This window comes from Aythya fuligula, chromosome 2, assembly GCF_009819795.1.
Source record: "Aythya fuligula isolate bAytFul2 chromosome 2, bAytFul2.pri, whole genome shotgun sequence".
Taxonomy (NCBI): Eukaryota; Metazoa; Chordata; class Aves; order Anseriformes; family Anatidae; genus Aythya; species Aythya fuligula.
Genome location: NC_045560.1, coordinates 97,047,185 through 97,062,754, shown reverse-complemented (window position 1 = coordinate 97,062,754; position 15,570 = coordinate 97,047,185). Strand labels below are relative to the sequence as shown.

Sequence of the window (15,570 nt, the reverse complement as noted above, 5' to 3'; positions counted from 1 at the left end):
AAAATACATTTTATTATTAAGTGGAGCTAAGTGCACTTCACTAATTGAATCTTCTTATAATTGTTGATAACTAAAAGCCAAGTGCAAAGGGTTATGGAAGAGTTCCTTATAAAATGCTTGCATTGTGGATCAAATTGCAATTCTCCTGTCTCTGAAGTTTTTGTTTTGCTTTCTGATCTTTAACATTTTTCATAGGGATTGTGTATAGCATGCTTACAAAGAGAGCAACCCTCTCTCCAAAGAACCCCGTTTGCAAAATATGTAATATGGCATTTTTGCAAGATGAAATTAAAGAAGATAAGAATAAAAGTACTGCAGAAGCAAAATCTATTTCCAGCTGCCTCTGCATAGAAACAGCATCCTATGCAGCCCACCAAACTGCTTCCAGTCTTATCTGCTGCCCATTAACCCAGAAAGAAGCTCATGATGAGAAGAAGGGTGTACAGACATATGTTCAGTCCCTTATATCTTCAGAGGCTTAAACCAAAAGCAGGTGCTCAAAAGTGCACAAGGAAACTTGCTGTCAATGCCAGGGATAGGTAGTGTTAGGGTTTTTCTGAAGAGAGCAGGGTCTTCTGAGTTACAAGTCACCTGAATGTTTTTGACCTACTATTTAAAATTAGTACTGGGGGTTTGGATGTTGTGAAAGGATAATATGTGGGAAATGCGTTCTGGTACACAGTGCTTTGTAAGGTGAACCTGAGCAGTGAATCTGTATTGTGTCTCTGTATAGAGGTGAGCAAAAGTGGAAAAATATCTAAACTAAACATGTATTCTCACTAATGTGCTACTGAGCTATTTATGTGTAACAGACGCAGAAGGAAACCCCCTTTCGGATTATATGGCTCACTGGTAAGTTAAAAAGTAACGTGTGTTATTCCCCCCTTCTCTGTGCCAGCCATGGAGCAAAATGCTGCAGCTCTCTGTTTCCTGTTTTTGTGGCTCAGAGCAGGCTGTGTGTTGAGAGGAACAGCAGGGAAGTTTTGCAGTCTGTAGGGGTTGCCTTGGCTCCAGCACTTGGTATTGGGCATTGCTCACAACGTGGTGAAAATTCGTGTCATGACTGCATGACCAGCTCTGCGGTTAGTGAAAAAGGTAGGATACAATACCAAAGTCTCGAGTGCAAGTCGGGGTTCCAGTCTGCACCACTAGTGACCACATCCCAAGCTGCTTCACTGACCCTGGCTACCCTTGGGGTGCTCCTGTTGCTGCCATTGCTGGAACCTGGCCAAAGGTACGAGCCTGTCTCAGCATCTTCTGGGATCTCACCTGTACCAGGGTAGCGAGGTCAGTTACGCACTGCAGACAGGGTTATACGTAGTATATGAATGTGTATGTTTCTTTGTTCTTCGTGTGTTAAAGAAGCACCCTTTACAAATCATTCTCGAAGCTAGGATGCTGCCTAAAGGTGATAATAGTAGAGTTCTTAGCTCATAGAGCTGTATGAGAAGGTACTGAAAAAAATGTTGTGGTCATCAGACCTTGTTTTAAGTTGCTGACAAACCTCCATGCCCCATTGTTTCCTCTCTCAGGCCAGAATTAGCAGCGGTTTATTTCAAGCTTCTCTTTCAAGCTTTGCTACTTATTTTGCCTTTTTGTTTATTTGTATTCAAGCCTCGTTTTGTCAGCTTTAAAATAAGGATGGATTTTTTAACCTCCTCTTCTGAGGAGGGCTTGTTCATTGCTGTCTGTGAAGTAGAAACTCTTCTGGATATTGCAACAGCTCTCCAATAGCTAAGTAAGCATTTCTATTTAAATAGGTCTACTATAACTTAGCCTGAAAGGTAAATTTAAACGAAGCACTCCATTGTGCCATCTTGTGGTGTTCCCTGTCTTGTTCTGTAAATTAATTTGAAACATGCTTCACTTCTCCTGAAACGCAGTGGGTTTGTTACCAGCTGTTCTGACATCTGACCCCACTATTTTTCTGTAAAAACCCATTTCAACTAACAATTGTTCTCCATACCATCCTTTGCTGTCCAGAAAACATGGACAGAAGGAAAACTGGTGGGCCATAACAGAACAGCTCTGAGTTTTTAATGCAGTGCTGCAGTAGTGAAGAGCAGTGAAGGTTTGTGCCCTGTACAGAGTGCCTGAGGTTTCCTTACCAAGGGGTATGCAAAACTACACCTGGGGTGTGTTTCGCATAGGTATTTGGGCAGCTACAAAGGCATCAATGATGTAGACAAACCTGTGAGTATGTTCAACACAGCTGAGGTGGACTGAGGGAGGGAGAAATTGTGGTGTTTGCAAGTGAATGCTAAGAGGTAAATGTCATGAACGCATGCTCCAGGTTTTCCCCAGCTCAGGAAGACCTCTTTAGTGCTGCTGGATAAATGAATATGTCCTTGGAATGAGAGCAAATAAGGTTTTCTGATGTCTTTATCCCAGATGACACTTTAAAAGTAGCCAAACCCAAACGATGGCAGCCAAATTTGGGCTTGGAGGACTGCGGGTGAAGGTGGTGCTGCCATCAGCCCTTGGGGCAGCCTCGAGCTGAGCTGCTCTGCTGGAGCCAGAGGAACAGAGGAGAACCCATCGTGGGCACAGGGAAAACATCCCTGAAGTAACGCACGTGTTCCTGCAGAGCCTAAACTAACCAGCCCTCCAAAAAGGCCTTCAGGATGTCAGCTAGCCTCTTCGTACAGGGAGACACTGTGCTTTTAGCAGAAATTGCCTTGGTCGAAACTCGCTCAAATCTCTCTCAAATCCCTCTGACACAGTGCTGGAAAGGGCCTTTTATCTGATCGAACTCCGGTCACTTCGGGATGGAGGCATTTACAAAGCCAGACATGCAGCACAGGAAATGAACAGGCCATCCTGGAGGGACCGAAAGAGACTGGATGGCCTAACACATATTGATTCATCCATATATTAACAAAACAAAACGTATATTAGTGCTGCTGCTTTACTTTATGTTATTATGTATGCATTAGGTATTGAACCAGTGGTAGTAATGGAGAGCTTCTGATAGAAATCATAGAGCAGCTAGTAAGCATGGACTGGAAAAATAATCACAACTGGGATAATTATGATAATGAATAATGACAAAAACAGGAATGGTGTAACTATGAAGTATATAGAAAAGATTGACTGTCTTCTGGACTTCAAGGAATTCTCTAAATGATATATTTCTAAATAAGAAAGCCTGTCACAAATGCTTCTTTCATGAAGTAAATTGTGATGGAAGAGACTGAAGCACTTTGAGGCTGACAAAATGGCAAATGTTAGGGGGAAAAGGAACTGAAGGCATCAGAGAGTGTATTTTAAAAGGGAAAACTGCAACATTTCATCAGAAAATTAGAAAGTTTTTTTTTTTTTTTTGGTGTCTGTCAATCAGTTTTCAGCAAGAGAAAAGAAATTGGCTTTTATTTATGTGTTTATTTATTCATAAACATTTCAGCAAAGGGCAGTTTCCAGCCATGGAGTGAATGGGGTGAGCATCATGCACCTTCCTGTGGCTAGCAAAGTGCTGGGGTTGTTTCATGTTATTTTATTTCATCACAAAGCTGTGTATATGATCACGGTGTACATCATCATTGAGTTTTCCAGAACTCTTTATTCCAAGGCATTTTGAGTAGGGTAGTGGTTTTTAAAAGATTTGTTTCATTTGCTTGAGAATTTGAAACCACTTTAAATATAGATGAGATTGCTGGAGTTGCTGTGGTCTGTCTGGCAAAACAGATGCATTAGAGCAACTAATGACCTTCCCGAGACTGATGGACAGGTAGTCTGCTGGGTTAACCCAGTGCAGCCCTGGTAATTAAACTTACAGTGCCAAAATATGGCTAGAATTTGTCAATAAATCACAAGATGCATCTGTGTATTTGTTCTCTTGAGTCTCACTGAGAATCTGTGCTCAAATTGTATTTACTGAAGCAAATTATTTTTTCTGGTAAATAAAAGATGACCTTGTAGGCCACGAATCTCTGCAGAAATAACTTGCAGGGTATGTTTTTGGTGAATGTTTCCAAATTAATTTTCAATTTTTAGCTTATTTCACATACATTTAAGAGGTGGAGTGTCACAGAGTTGAGAATGATAAAAACATTAAGAAATTGTCAACTTTGGGGTATCTGCGTGTGAGTAGGAGTCATTTAACGTTCAAATAATAATCCTGCTTTGTGCTTAAAAAAAGGCAGAGTAGGAAGACAGACTGAAGCAACTGCACACTAAATATACTTCTCCTTTATCATCCCTTTCACGCAGCAGCAGCCTGAGTGTGCTTGCTTGCTTCGATCCCTGTCACAGCAGTCATTTGCAAGTCTTTGGGCATACAGGTGTGTTAAAGCATGAGTCTTTACACCACATGTGTTTATATTTTGACAGGGTCTTTTAACTTTATTAATGATTGAATACCACTTGTGACCAAATGATGTGGTTATGGAGGAATGAGGTCGCAGCTTGGTGAGCTGAACACGTGAATGTTTCTTTATCTGAAGGAAAAGGAGGTTAAACACCGTGCCTGGCCCGTGCTTCTGGCACAGCCTAAGCCAGGGCATGCTTTGTGCTGCTGATGGATAAGTGTTTTTCTGAGTGACTGGTTTTTGATGTGACTTTGACCGAGACACTGTTTTTCTTGTAATTAAGGTGCCTCAAGTGCCAAATAAGCATAATGGTAGCAGAATCCTCTTAGTAAAATGCTTGAGAACTGCTGGAGAGTAGCTAGGGGCTACCTTTTGCTTTTTATTTTCTTTATGGGAAGAAATTAAAAACTCCAGGAAATCTAGAATCTAGCTATTCATAAAACTCAACACCGCTGGAAACCTTGGAAAGCCCTGGACAATTATGCAATTAAGCACACACTCATTATTCATGTTAGAGGAATGCACGGAGACCTGGGACTTCGCTCGCAAAATAACTCTGTGCTTCAACAGGGAGATGAACGGTGAGTGTGAAAACACCTCCGGTGCCTCTGCGTTTGGCATCAGCATCGCATTTCACAGGGTGGGAAGAGGGGGTGATGCATTCTTGTAAGAGTCCACAATATGTGTTGTGTTGCTCTTGCAAGCAGTATCGTTATTGCAGAGACCTACTCACAGGGAAAGGGGCAAGCTGGGATCTATTTGTTTATGTGCTGCAACTGGATCAAGGAGAAAGAGGGCACCAAAAACTGGTAATGTTTCTCAGCTTATCAGAAGAACCTCGAGTGGCTTTGGGGTAGAGACTGCTGTGTTTCCAAACATGAACAAACATGTTGATGTTAAAGTGCAGATGTTGCATAAAACTGTGAAAAAAAGATGGATTAAAGAGAAAGCAGTGAACTAATGGTGATCCTGTCAAAGGTCAGTATGCATATTCATGGATTTTAGCAGCTGAAATTGTGATAAATGCCAGGCCTCCTCTTGGCCAATTCTACCGTTTTTGAAAGAAGCCTGGTTCTGCTGTTGTCAAAATGGGACGTTAATTTTGCAGTAATCGTTGACCTTGTCTTTGACTGACCTCGGGTAAAAATCAAACTCTTACATGTACTTGCTTCTGACAGTCCCAACTGCGGAAACTGTAGAAATCTCAGTGTTACTGGATGAAAGGGCTCAGGCTGCTTTTGTACTGCTTTATTGCTCAAGAATTGTTTGTGGGATGAATAAGGGGCATCATCCTACAACAGTTCTCTGTATGTAAATACGTTTTCTTAAGGCAAATAGGTGCTTGGCTTTGGCAGGATCACTCTGGGAGTCTCTGTGCATCCAACACATGGGGATGCACTGACCTATGCTCTGTTGGAACATCCTTTTCCAATATAACCATGTTACAGCCTTCTGGTTACCTGGTTTGCATTTACCTTTGCTACTTGGGCTGATCACGTTTATTGTAATCATGTTAAAGGGAGCCTTTGTAAGCAGCACTATCCAACACAATGGTGTGACTGAGGGTTTAATCCTTCCCAGAGATACCCAGGAGCATTGCATGAAAATACTGTGGGCAGCTGCTCTTAGGAAGAGCAGTGAAAGAGTGGAAGGAATCCAGGTTTTATTCCGTGAGACCCTTCCCTGTCCTTTGTATGCAGGATTGTAGAAGGAGTGCTTGTAATCATGCATCTTGAAAGTGAGCAGGACAGAATTTTTCTCTCCCCAAGGTGAGTGCAAGGGGACAAGGCTGATCTGTCTGGTAGGGTTGGGATGTTTCATCGCCCTGGGTTGCAGCAAAGGTGTGCCAGACAGCAAAATGGGACTTCAGGTGATGGATGGGTGTTAAAAGGAGGTAAGGTAATGTTTGTCTTCAACAGCAGTGTGGCCCTAACTCAGTGATAACTGAAGCACTGTCTCTGTTCACTTCAGCTCTGAGAGATTCTGCTAACATCAAACATTAGTATTTGGCGGTATTCATGCCTTTAGGTTTTAGCAAGATGTGTTACTGTAAAAAAAAGGATACTGGGTCCTAGATGTAAAATCCACCAGGAGCCGATGTGAATGATACAAAGCACCCAGGCTCCCTTGCTTCCCTTCAGGTTTCATGCTGCCTTTCACACCAGCACCACCGACCCGTCCCTGCTGCACTTCTCCTGCCATGCTGCCGCCCTGCTGTCATCTCCTGGCACCATTTCCTGCTGTAATGCAGGTTGGCTGAGATACAGAGGTTCAAATCCAAACTTTAAAGTGTCTAAAGCATGTTAGGAGCTGGGTGCTGAGTGGGATATGTGTTGTGTTAACCTCCATGTATGGAGAGAAATGGTTATCTAGCATGACTGGATATAGGGGGTCCCAGCTCTGTGGAAATCTCTGCATGTGCTGCAGGGTTTTGATCTTCTGCATGTTTGAATCTAGTTTTGAAAACTGGGATCTTTTATTTTTTTTTGGCTGGAGAAATGTAGGCGACAATAACTAATTCCATAGGTGGGTAAATCAGAAGCCGTGCTGTGGTTTTGCAAAGTGATTCATTGCTCTTGCAAGGCTTTAGATCTGTGAGTGGAAATTGAAGTGGTACTTCTATATATCATTATATTTCGATTGGCAATAACTTTGAAAATATTTCAGTCTCATTGTGTTTTCTCCCCTGAGTCACTGTTCTCACTAATCTAATCACGTTTTTCCATTGTCCTTGCCAGAGAAGAAATGCAGTTGGTGTCACTGAGAAATCTTTGCATTGTTATTCTGGATACACTCTGTGTATCCAAAGGAAAATATTTGCATATAGTCTCTTATATTACTACCATCATATTTATGTTGCATATTTTGGTCACATTTAAGTGCACTGCAGTTCCTGAGAGGACTTCTTACCCTTGCTTCTTTTTAAAGTGTCACTAAGATTGCTATTAGATGTCCTCGAGAGATCGATTAAATACATTTCTTCTAGTTTGATGCTACTATACTAACTACTTGGTAGATGACCAGATTGCAGCAGTCTATTTGCTCAGCTGTACTGGATCGGAGCCCAGTTTTGCTTCCTTCAGTGTATGACAGCAAAGGGAGTCGTCGCTAACTCCACTCGAGGCTTTTTCCCTCTGGTTTCAGGATTTTCCTAGAAGAGATTCTTTAATAATATTACTGATAAATGAAGTATTTCTTACAATTATTATTATTTTTTTTTTTCCTAACAGATTTTGGCATCATGTCGGGCATTTCTTTTAACATCTCGGATTCCCACCAAGGTAAAGCTACCATGTTTCTACAACTATTGTGTATTTTTAGATATAAATGTAAGTTGCATAAACTTAGCATATTGTAGTTACACTTGTGCATATGTTTAAGAATATCATAAGGAATGTTGTTAAGGTGTGTGGTGTTAAATCTGTTAGATGCTTCCATTTATGTCTGTCCTAAATGAGTTGTCAGTTTACACGAACTCTTTTAGAGAAAATTTAACTTCTAGAAATGCAGGTGGCTGAAGTATTAGGCTGGAAACATCAACGTGATGAAGTGAGATATGAGTCTGATGACCTTTGTAGTGCTGCAGTTTCAAACAAGCTGATTGGCATTATGCGCTGTAGAGTTTCTAATGTCAAATAGGGATATAGTTGATTTGGAGACAGAAATTATGTTGAGTTTTACTAAATTCCCCTGTTTTCCGATGATTTCTGTGGAGATTGCAGTTCATTTTGAAACGTGTCTTTATAACTATCCTTACCAAAGCCACTGAATTATTATTATTCCCAGAAGAATTTGTAATGATTGTTGTAGCAGTGAAAGAAAATTTCCACGTGAACGAAAATGACTGATGTGGAAGATCATCTCTTGTCCAGATTGGAATTGGTGAATGTGAATTTGACACACATTCTATATTGTGTTTCACATGTATATATGGGTGTGTTACACACGTGTGCCTAAGTATGTGTATACGTAGATATGCTTTATAGAAATACTTGGATCAATAGATTGAAAGATTGATGTAAGATTTTTAATTATGGTCACTGCTATATGTGACTGCCCTTACATATAATTTGAAGATTCTGACTGACAGATCAGATACCTCCAGCTTGAATTTCTGCTGAAGTTTATTTCCCATTGTTGATCACCCTGTCCATGTGACACGGATGTCTGTTGGGTTTTGGGTTGTAGTGGTTTACAGCCTGGTTTTCAGACAGAATTTGGTGACTGGTTGCATGGAAACAGTCAGCTGATGAACAACTCAGGTGTCAGTGCAATGGCAGAATGACAGACAGATGTTGGTGGCGACCTTCTTAAATAACCCATAGCAAAGCCGTTGTAATTCAGCACAAAGCCATTGAAGATATGGACTTGGTATGCTAAGAAATAGCTGTGCTTCCAGTTTAGCATCACAGGTGCCTCTCAAAATACCATTTTTATTTTTTATTTTTTATTTTTTTTAATGGAGTTACTTAGTTGAAGAACTTCATTCTGTTTTCATGGAAAATCTAGAATATGTGCTAACAAAATTGTGACTTCAGTGATTACAAATGGAAGAAAGATGATCAGAGGAAACCGTTCATGATCCTATGTCAAAATTCAACAAGTATATCTTGATAATTACTAGGATGGTTGAAAATACGTTTCTTTTGTAGAAAGACTAACCAAACTCACTGAAGTTTATGAATTCTGTTGTATTTTCAGAAGAAGCTCAGCAGCTTTCTGAGCCTGAGAGCTTCCTTACAACTAACACACAGTCACTCCTAGCAAGACAGCTGAGAACATACAGCAAAGATGTTTTATTCCTCCAGGGCGCTCTCACAAAGTTGAGTGCACTCAGAGACGGTGGTTTTGGAGTGACTCTTACTACTACATCTGATTGCAAGCTTCACCTTTCTTTAAACACCGCTGTTGAGCCCTCCCTATAATCTACTAAGCAAGAATGAAAGTTTAAAGGGAAAAAAGTTGTCTAAGTGAAATATCCACTTAATGAATATCCTTAGAGAACGGATATTACTATGGTCAGCTCATAACTTTATGTTGTGGTCCAATCAGTTCATTTCCACTAATCTAGATAGGTTAATAGAAAAGGAAGTGCAGTACTTAAAGCCTCCTAATTCTTGCTACAGTCTGTATAAAACATAGTTGCAACATCACTAAAAGTCGGATGTGTCATCTGGCCCACAGATAAGTGTCTGAAGTACTTGTGGGTATGTAATTGTTTGCAAACATGTTTCTAGTGCCAGCTTTCAGTACGTTATGATTGAAAAAAATTGAAAGCTTTTAAATCAGCTGTCTTGGTAACTACAGGGTCTCTAAATGAAACATACTTTTAAAAGGAGTATTTAGAACGTAATTTTAGGTAATAAATAAGATTATGAATTGTGAAATTCTGTAAAGATGATTTCATAGTTTCAGGTAGATGTGTTCTATGTTTTTTCTGCAAAGCAAGGACTGTAAATCCATGTGTTTAAGTAGAAAAATGAACTGAAGCTTTAGAGACGTGGCTATACTTTCTGGTATTTATTAATTCTAGTCGAGAGGACTTTTGCAGAATGCATTCTTGCATCTGGATCTGTGTAAACTTTTCTCAGGGGTAGAAATGTTTTTTTGGTTGTGTGTGTGTATATGTATGTTTGCACATTAGCAAAAGCGGAACCTTCAATCTGGTAAGTAAATAATTTGCAGATATGGAGGATTTCAATCACAGAGACTTTTTCCTAACATTTCAGTTCAATTTGGGGAAATAAATGTCAAATAGTCTCCTGTTTAATTGCTTAATTTAATTAGCACCAGAGAAAAAGAGCCTTTTACTTCTATATGTGTAGTCTAGTCTAACAAGCAAGAGCTGCTCTGGATTTTATTTAATTATTTTCTGGTCTGAATGAAATGCATGGGGCTGTGTGCTGTCATCAAGAACAAATGCCAGTCCTAGCTGGGAAATCAGGAACCGGTGAGGCCTGAGGAGAAGTGGATGTCTTACTCTTGCAAGAATGCAACACACTGGTGTGGAGAAGGGGAAGATGCTTTCATTGTTTCTGTCTCATGTGCCTCAACTCTTCGATAATGAGCCTTTTTAGATACTTACTTAATAACAAATCTTAGCTAGTTGTCAAGTTTGGAAACTGATTTGTGTTTGCCATCTTTGTGCAGGGGCATTCTTTAGACTTACACTTGGTTACTGAACGCTTCAGGAGTGTTTCAGGATTTTTTTTTAAGGATTGCCACCAATGTAGAGGTAGAATAACATGGTGTTTGCTGGTTAGTCTGCAAGCAGGCAGGTTGTGAATCTAGGATAAGATAAAGTAGGAGAGACTTCATATATACAATTCTAACAGGCTGCACAATCACAATGATTTTGATGATAAATAAAAGGAAATGACCGTGCTAGTGACTTACCCTGTGGTTCTGATTCATTCCAAGAGATTTGTTTCATTCTTTATATATGAGCTGTCAAGACGTTTGTCCACGTGGTTGTGAATTCAGACCTTGGCAAACTTCCTGAAGCCTTAGAATTGTCCTCAGAGCAGAGGGTTTTCCTGCCTCTGCATCTTCTAAAGGTCCATTTGGATTAAATAACTGCACTGTTCTTCACTGCCTAACCTGAATGTTGTCCAGATAACCCAGTCAGGAAAAGATAATGTATTTTTTTCCTTCTAGAAAACTTAAAATTTCTAGACACGCTAAGATAGTCTTGAGCATTTCTATTTTTATAATTATATATATGTATCTTTTAATATGTATATATAAATAGTGTAATATGTCCTTTCAGCTTCTACACGGTAAAATTTTCATGTCTGTGATCAGTGTAACTAATGAAAGAGTAATATGTGTTGCTGTTAAGTATTCTACTCCATGATTATTCAATCACAAGTGTATAATCAGTAGGATATTGTATAAACAATGATGCTTTCTAAGGTAAAGTTTTGTCCTCAAACTTGTTAAAAGTTTGTGCTTATAGCTTGCAGTAAAATGCTCAATGTGATATCCCTGTAACCTCTAATTGAACCTGCAACAAGCAAATGTGTAAAAAAAAAAATACAAATCTAAGTGCATAATGCGATCAGATATTAACAAATATTTAACATCTATTACAGAAATCGACGTAAAAAGCCAGTAGCCTTGCTCAAGGATTTTTAACTTTTTTAAAATCAGACAGTGTTTGTACTAATGTGGCATTTTCTTTTTTGACTGCAGTTAGAACTAACTTTCAGCTACTTGGAAATCCAAGGAGTAACTTCCTGTAAACCCGGTCAGGTGAGTGTTTTCAGACTTAAGAGAAATCAGGCTGTGACACACTGATACGTGTTACCACCAGCAGTATTCTAGATAAAAAGACACTTGTTTGCTCATTGCTAAATCTGTTCCAGTCATGGAGGTAGTGCTCTAACATGTAGGTGTCCCGATCTGGTGATCACGTTGTACATTTGAATTCTTGGGTTCGTGCTGATTGTAAAGTTTGACAATAGAGATAAGGATTTAAAGAGTCAATTTTGGGAACCTGCTGTATGGGTGGGATAAGAAATACTGGTTTTTTCATAGCTCAGTTGGAGCAGAACAAGTTTTAATTTGTTTCGTAAGTGCATATTTTTTCTCAGAGATAATAAAACAGTGGTGGCTGGTATTACAGTCATCACTTGGATGATTATAAGTTTTCAAGTTTGAAAGACTTTTGTGGTGTATACCATTATGGTGAAACCAAGTGCTACTGCATACATTGCAGACAGACTTCTATCGTCGCCTACTCTATAAAGCACTCTGTACATAACACAAAATAGGTTTGGCAGCAGGTAATGTGCTCCCAAAAAAGTGAATGTCAGAGAAGGTGGCAGGAAGAAAAACATTTTTGATACATTGTTCATTCATAAGATGAACATGTTGATAAGATTTGAAGTCCAATTTTATCAAAGTCTTCATGTGGTTCATATATATTTGGCTTTTAATTTTTTTTTTTTTTTCAGAAATAAGAGAATCTGGCACTTTATTTGAACTCTGAAAAGTTCTCTTTGTATTTAACACATCGTATTTTTAACATGGCTTTTGAAGCGCTCTGTAAAGGGGAAAAAAACAAGTCTACATGTTTACTTTTTTGATAGCAAAACATTTAGTAAACTGTGTTGGTTTTGTGACCTTATTTATTTCAGGTAATAAAATGCCATGGTAGCTAATGCTAATTATCATTAGTCCCATAGAAGATCATTGCTGTATCAGGATTTATGAGGGAAAGTCCTGATTCAGCTTCATTTAGCATACCATTTTCCTAAAATAACTTCTAAAGTGTAAATGTTTACATCTGCTTGTGTTATAAATGTGTAAGGCATACAGCTGAAGGCAGGTGGAACTGTTGGTTATTCCTCGTGGGACAAATGTTGGTGCTGCAGTTTTCCTGCAAGAAGCACATTGTCTTTGTGATGTCTGAAGGACTTAATGTCATGCTAGACATCTCACAGAAAGCTTCCAAGTATAAGATAATAAATGGACAGAGTGATGTAGGAAGTAATATTGGTGGTGAAGAAAAACAGCACGATGTTGCCCACTTGTTCACCTTTGGAGTGTGACAGCAACTCTCTGAAAGGAGTTGAATTAGTGGCAAAAGGTGTGAATATTCTCCTTGTGCTTTTGGGATAAAGCAGCCTCTTCTGGAGTTAACCTGGTACTGATCATAGATGTGAACTAAGAACTGAAAGTGCTCCAAGTACCAGTTTCAAATAAAAAATAATAATTTCTGTTGCATATTGTGCAGTGTCCCCATTAGGATTAAGACAGAAATGTACAGAGACAATGCTAATGTTAAGAGCGGGCTTCTTATTTTGTATATGCTGTACCTAACCTCAAAGTGTTTGACTTGGGCTTGTTGGTTGCTCTAAATATACACATTGGAGAAGACAGAAGTATTACACGGCTTCCTGTGACACGGCCAAAAGCAGCAGCAGACCTGATGTGTCAGTCATACAGCAACCCAGTTGTATTCTGAACACTCATATATATGTATATATGTGTGTGTGTGTGTATAGATATATTTATATATGTATTATTGCAGAGAAGGGTAGCAGAAGGCTTTATTTCTCCCCCTAGTTGAAGCACGTATTCCCCAGACAGGAGGCCTGTTAAGTTAGCTGAATTGCTGCATCCTTTGAACTGGGACATTGTATTACCCTAACATTTTCTTAAACAGCACAGATCAAAGCATTAGAGCTTTTACAGAGAATTGCAGCTGTTAAAGACTTTCCCTTTTTGCTCAAGGAAGCAGGCCCTGTTTGTTCAATAGTTTCCTGTCAGGCTGCGCTCACTTCTCCTGGTGTTCTGGGATGTGGTTCAAAACAGGACAATACTGTGAAAAGTTCTTGGTTTTGGAAGTGCTAACTGAGGTCAAGATCTTTGGAAGCCTTTATTCCCGTGGGAAGCAGGGCGCTTTTAGGAAAAGCAAAGTTTGAGTACGCAGTTCTTGTACATTCAAGAAGCTCAGAACCTCTGCCTGGAACATTGTCATGGCATGTATCACAGAGTAACAGATCCTTGCTGGCATGCAAAGCATTCAGCCGGCATTCAAAATGCTATCCTTTTTCCATGGATATGAATTAGATGACATCCAATTCCTGCCCTCATGCTCTCTTGTTTACAGCTGATTATGGAAACAGAGAAATGCAGCATCTCCATGAAGATGGCGTCCTCGGAGGATGTGAACGAGGTGCTGGCACACATCGGAACCTGCCTCAGGAAGATATTCCCTGGACTCTCTCCAGTGTAAGTGTCTTGTAGGCCAACTGTAGCATGAGCAGATTGTGTGTAAGGGTGACAAGCCACCGCCTTTTGTCCTTGCATCAGATGTGCACTGAGGGTACAAAAAAGACCTTGAGGCAAGCACTAAGTCTTCATTAGGTCTTTTGAGGTATACACGAGAGCTGTGACATGGTGCAGACCATAGCTCAGGCATGCTCTGTAGGGTCAAAAAAGCCTTTAGTTTGAAGGGGTTAATACAGGTAGTTAAGAGTCGTAAGTTTTTATTTTAACTTATATTGTCTGTCCAACCTTAGGCAATTTAGGTTGTAGTTTTTGGCTTGAGTGTATTCCTTTCCTCATAACCAATTGTGATACTCAGTGGGTTTTGCCACCTTTTATTGTTTTTTTCTCCCCAGCAGTAAATCCGAGTTGGAAGTAGAGCAAGAGGTTCTGTTTACTTTGAATTTTGTGCAATGATTCACAGGGTTGGGAGCCTTGCACTTCAACACCAAGTCCTGGACGTTGTCATATACTTTTTGTGGAATAACTGGCTCCTTGGATCATACATCTGATTTTCTTGCCTTTTTTTTTTTTTCTTTTTTCTTTCTGTATTGTTTTCACATTTTTTTTCTTGTATTTGTGCTCTCCTCTGCCTCTGAATTTTATTATCTTGCAGCAATGCTCTGTAGTTTTCCTTCATTTTATTTTCTTCTCTCTACCCTTGCCTCATCTTCATCACTGTCTACAAGATAAAGCAGCTCTACTATTATTCTCTTCAGCTCCTGGTTGTTAGCAATATTAGAGAAAATGGACCGTGTAAGAGTTTTCCAGGATGCATTTATTTTTGAGTGTAATTTTGTAACAGACATTAAATGTAAGTGGTCAGGCTAAATTTACATGTTTTATTTAGGGTGTGTGTCTATTATTCACCTTTCCTTTAGGAGGAGTAGGAATTTTAAATTCATAAACTCTAGCTGGCGGCTCTTTTATTTCCACTTTATCTCTGTGGCAGTATTTTTAACTTCCCTAATGGAGATGGAGATCTTCCTTCAAGAAGCATAAATACAAGTGAATATTTGTGAGCAGAGTTGCCATAAAACCGCAGTAATTATGTGAGAAATGTAAGCAAAAGGAGCAGAGCGAAGAAGGCCGCAAGGCTGTACGTGTTTTTGTCAGCATTTGTGAAGGCCTTGAGCTGTATACATGTTTTTTCTGGGCTTTCTGGAGAACATCGCTGGGGCATTTTGTATAGCAGTATATAGATTGCTTGGTTCCCAGAAAAGAAATCAAATTTCTTGCTCTTTTCTCAGATGGCATAGTTTTCCAAAATGAGGATGCTGGAGTTATGTAGCTGATATAAGATGGGAAAAGGCAACAAGAGGGAAAGAGGTTTCTCCTATTAATATCTCATTATTTTTTTTCCTCTGTTTTATGGAATTCTGGAATCTAAGACTGTTCTGTCATTCAAAAGAACAGATACTTTCAATTTTTAAGACCAAGAAAGGTGTGTTTTTGCCTAGAAGAGGAAGAACACTAAAAATTACAA

General features: G+C 39.5%; 1 protein-coding gene across 8 annotated transcripts in view; it reads left to right on the top strand.

Annotated features, from left to right (window-relative positions):
- The window catches only part of CARMIL1 (capping protein regulator and myosin 1 linker 1), a 185,024-nt gene that overhangs the window by 66,965 nt on the left and 102,489 nt on the right, over positions 1 to 15,570 (top strand). For all 8 annotated transcript variants that reach the window (XM_032182941.1, XM_032182937.1, XM_032182935.1 and 5 more), the window contains exons 3-5: positions 7,538 to 7,588; positions 11,502 to 11,561; positions 13,927 to 14,048. In XM_032182941.1, coding sequence (XP_032038832.1) covers positions 7,538 to 7,588; positions 11,502 to 11,561; positions 13,927 to 14,048 — 233 coding nt within the window. The remainder of the gene's footprint in view (positions 1 to 7,537; positions 7,589 to 11,501; positions 11,562 to 13,926; positions 14,049 to 15,570) is intronic.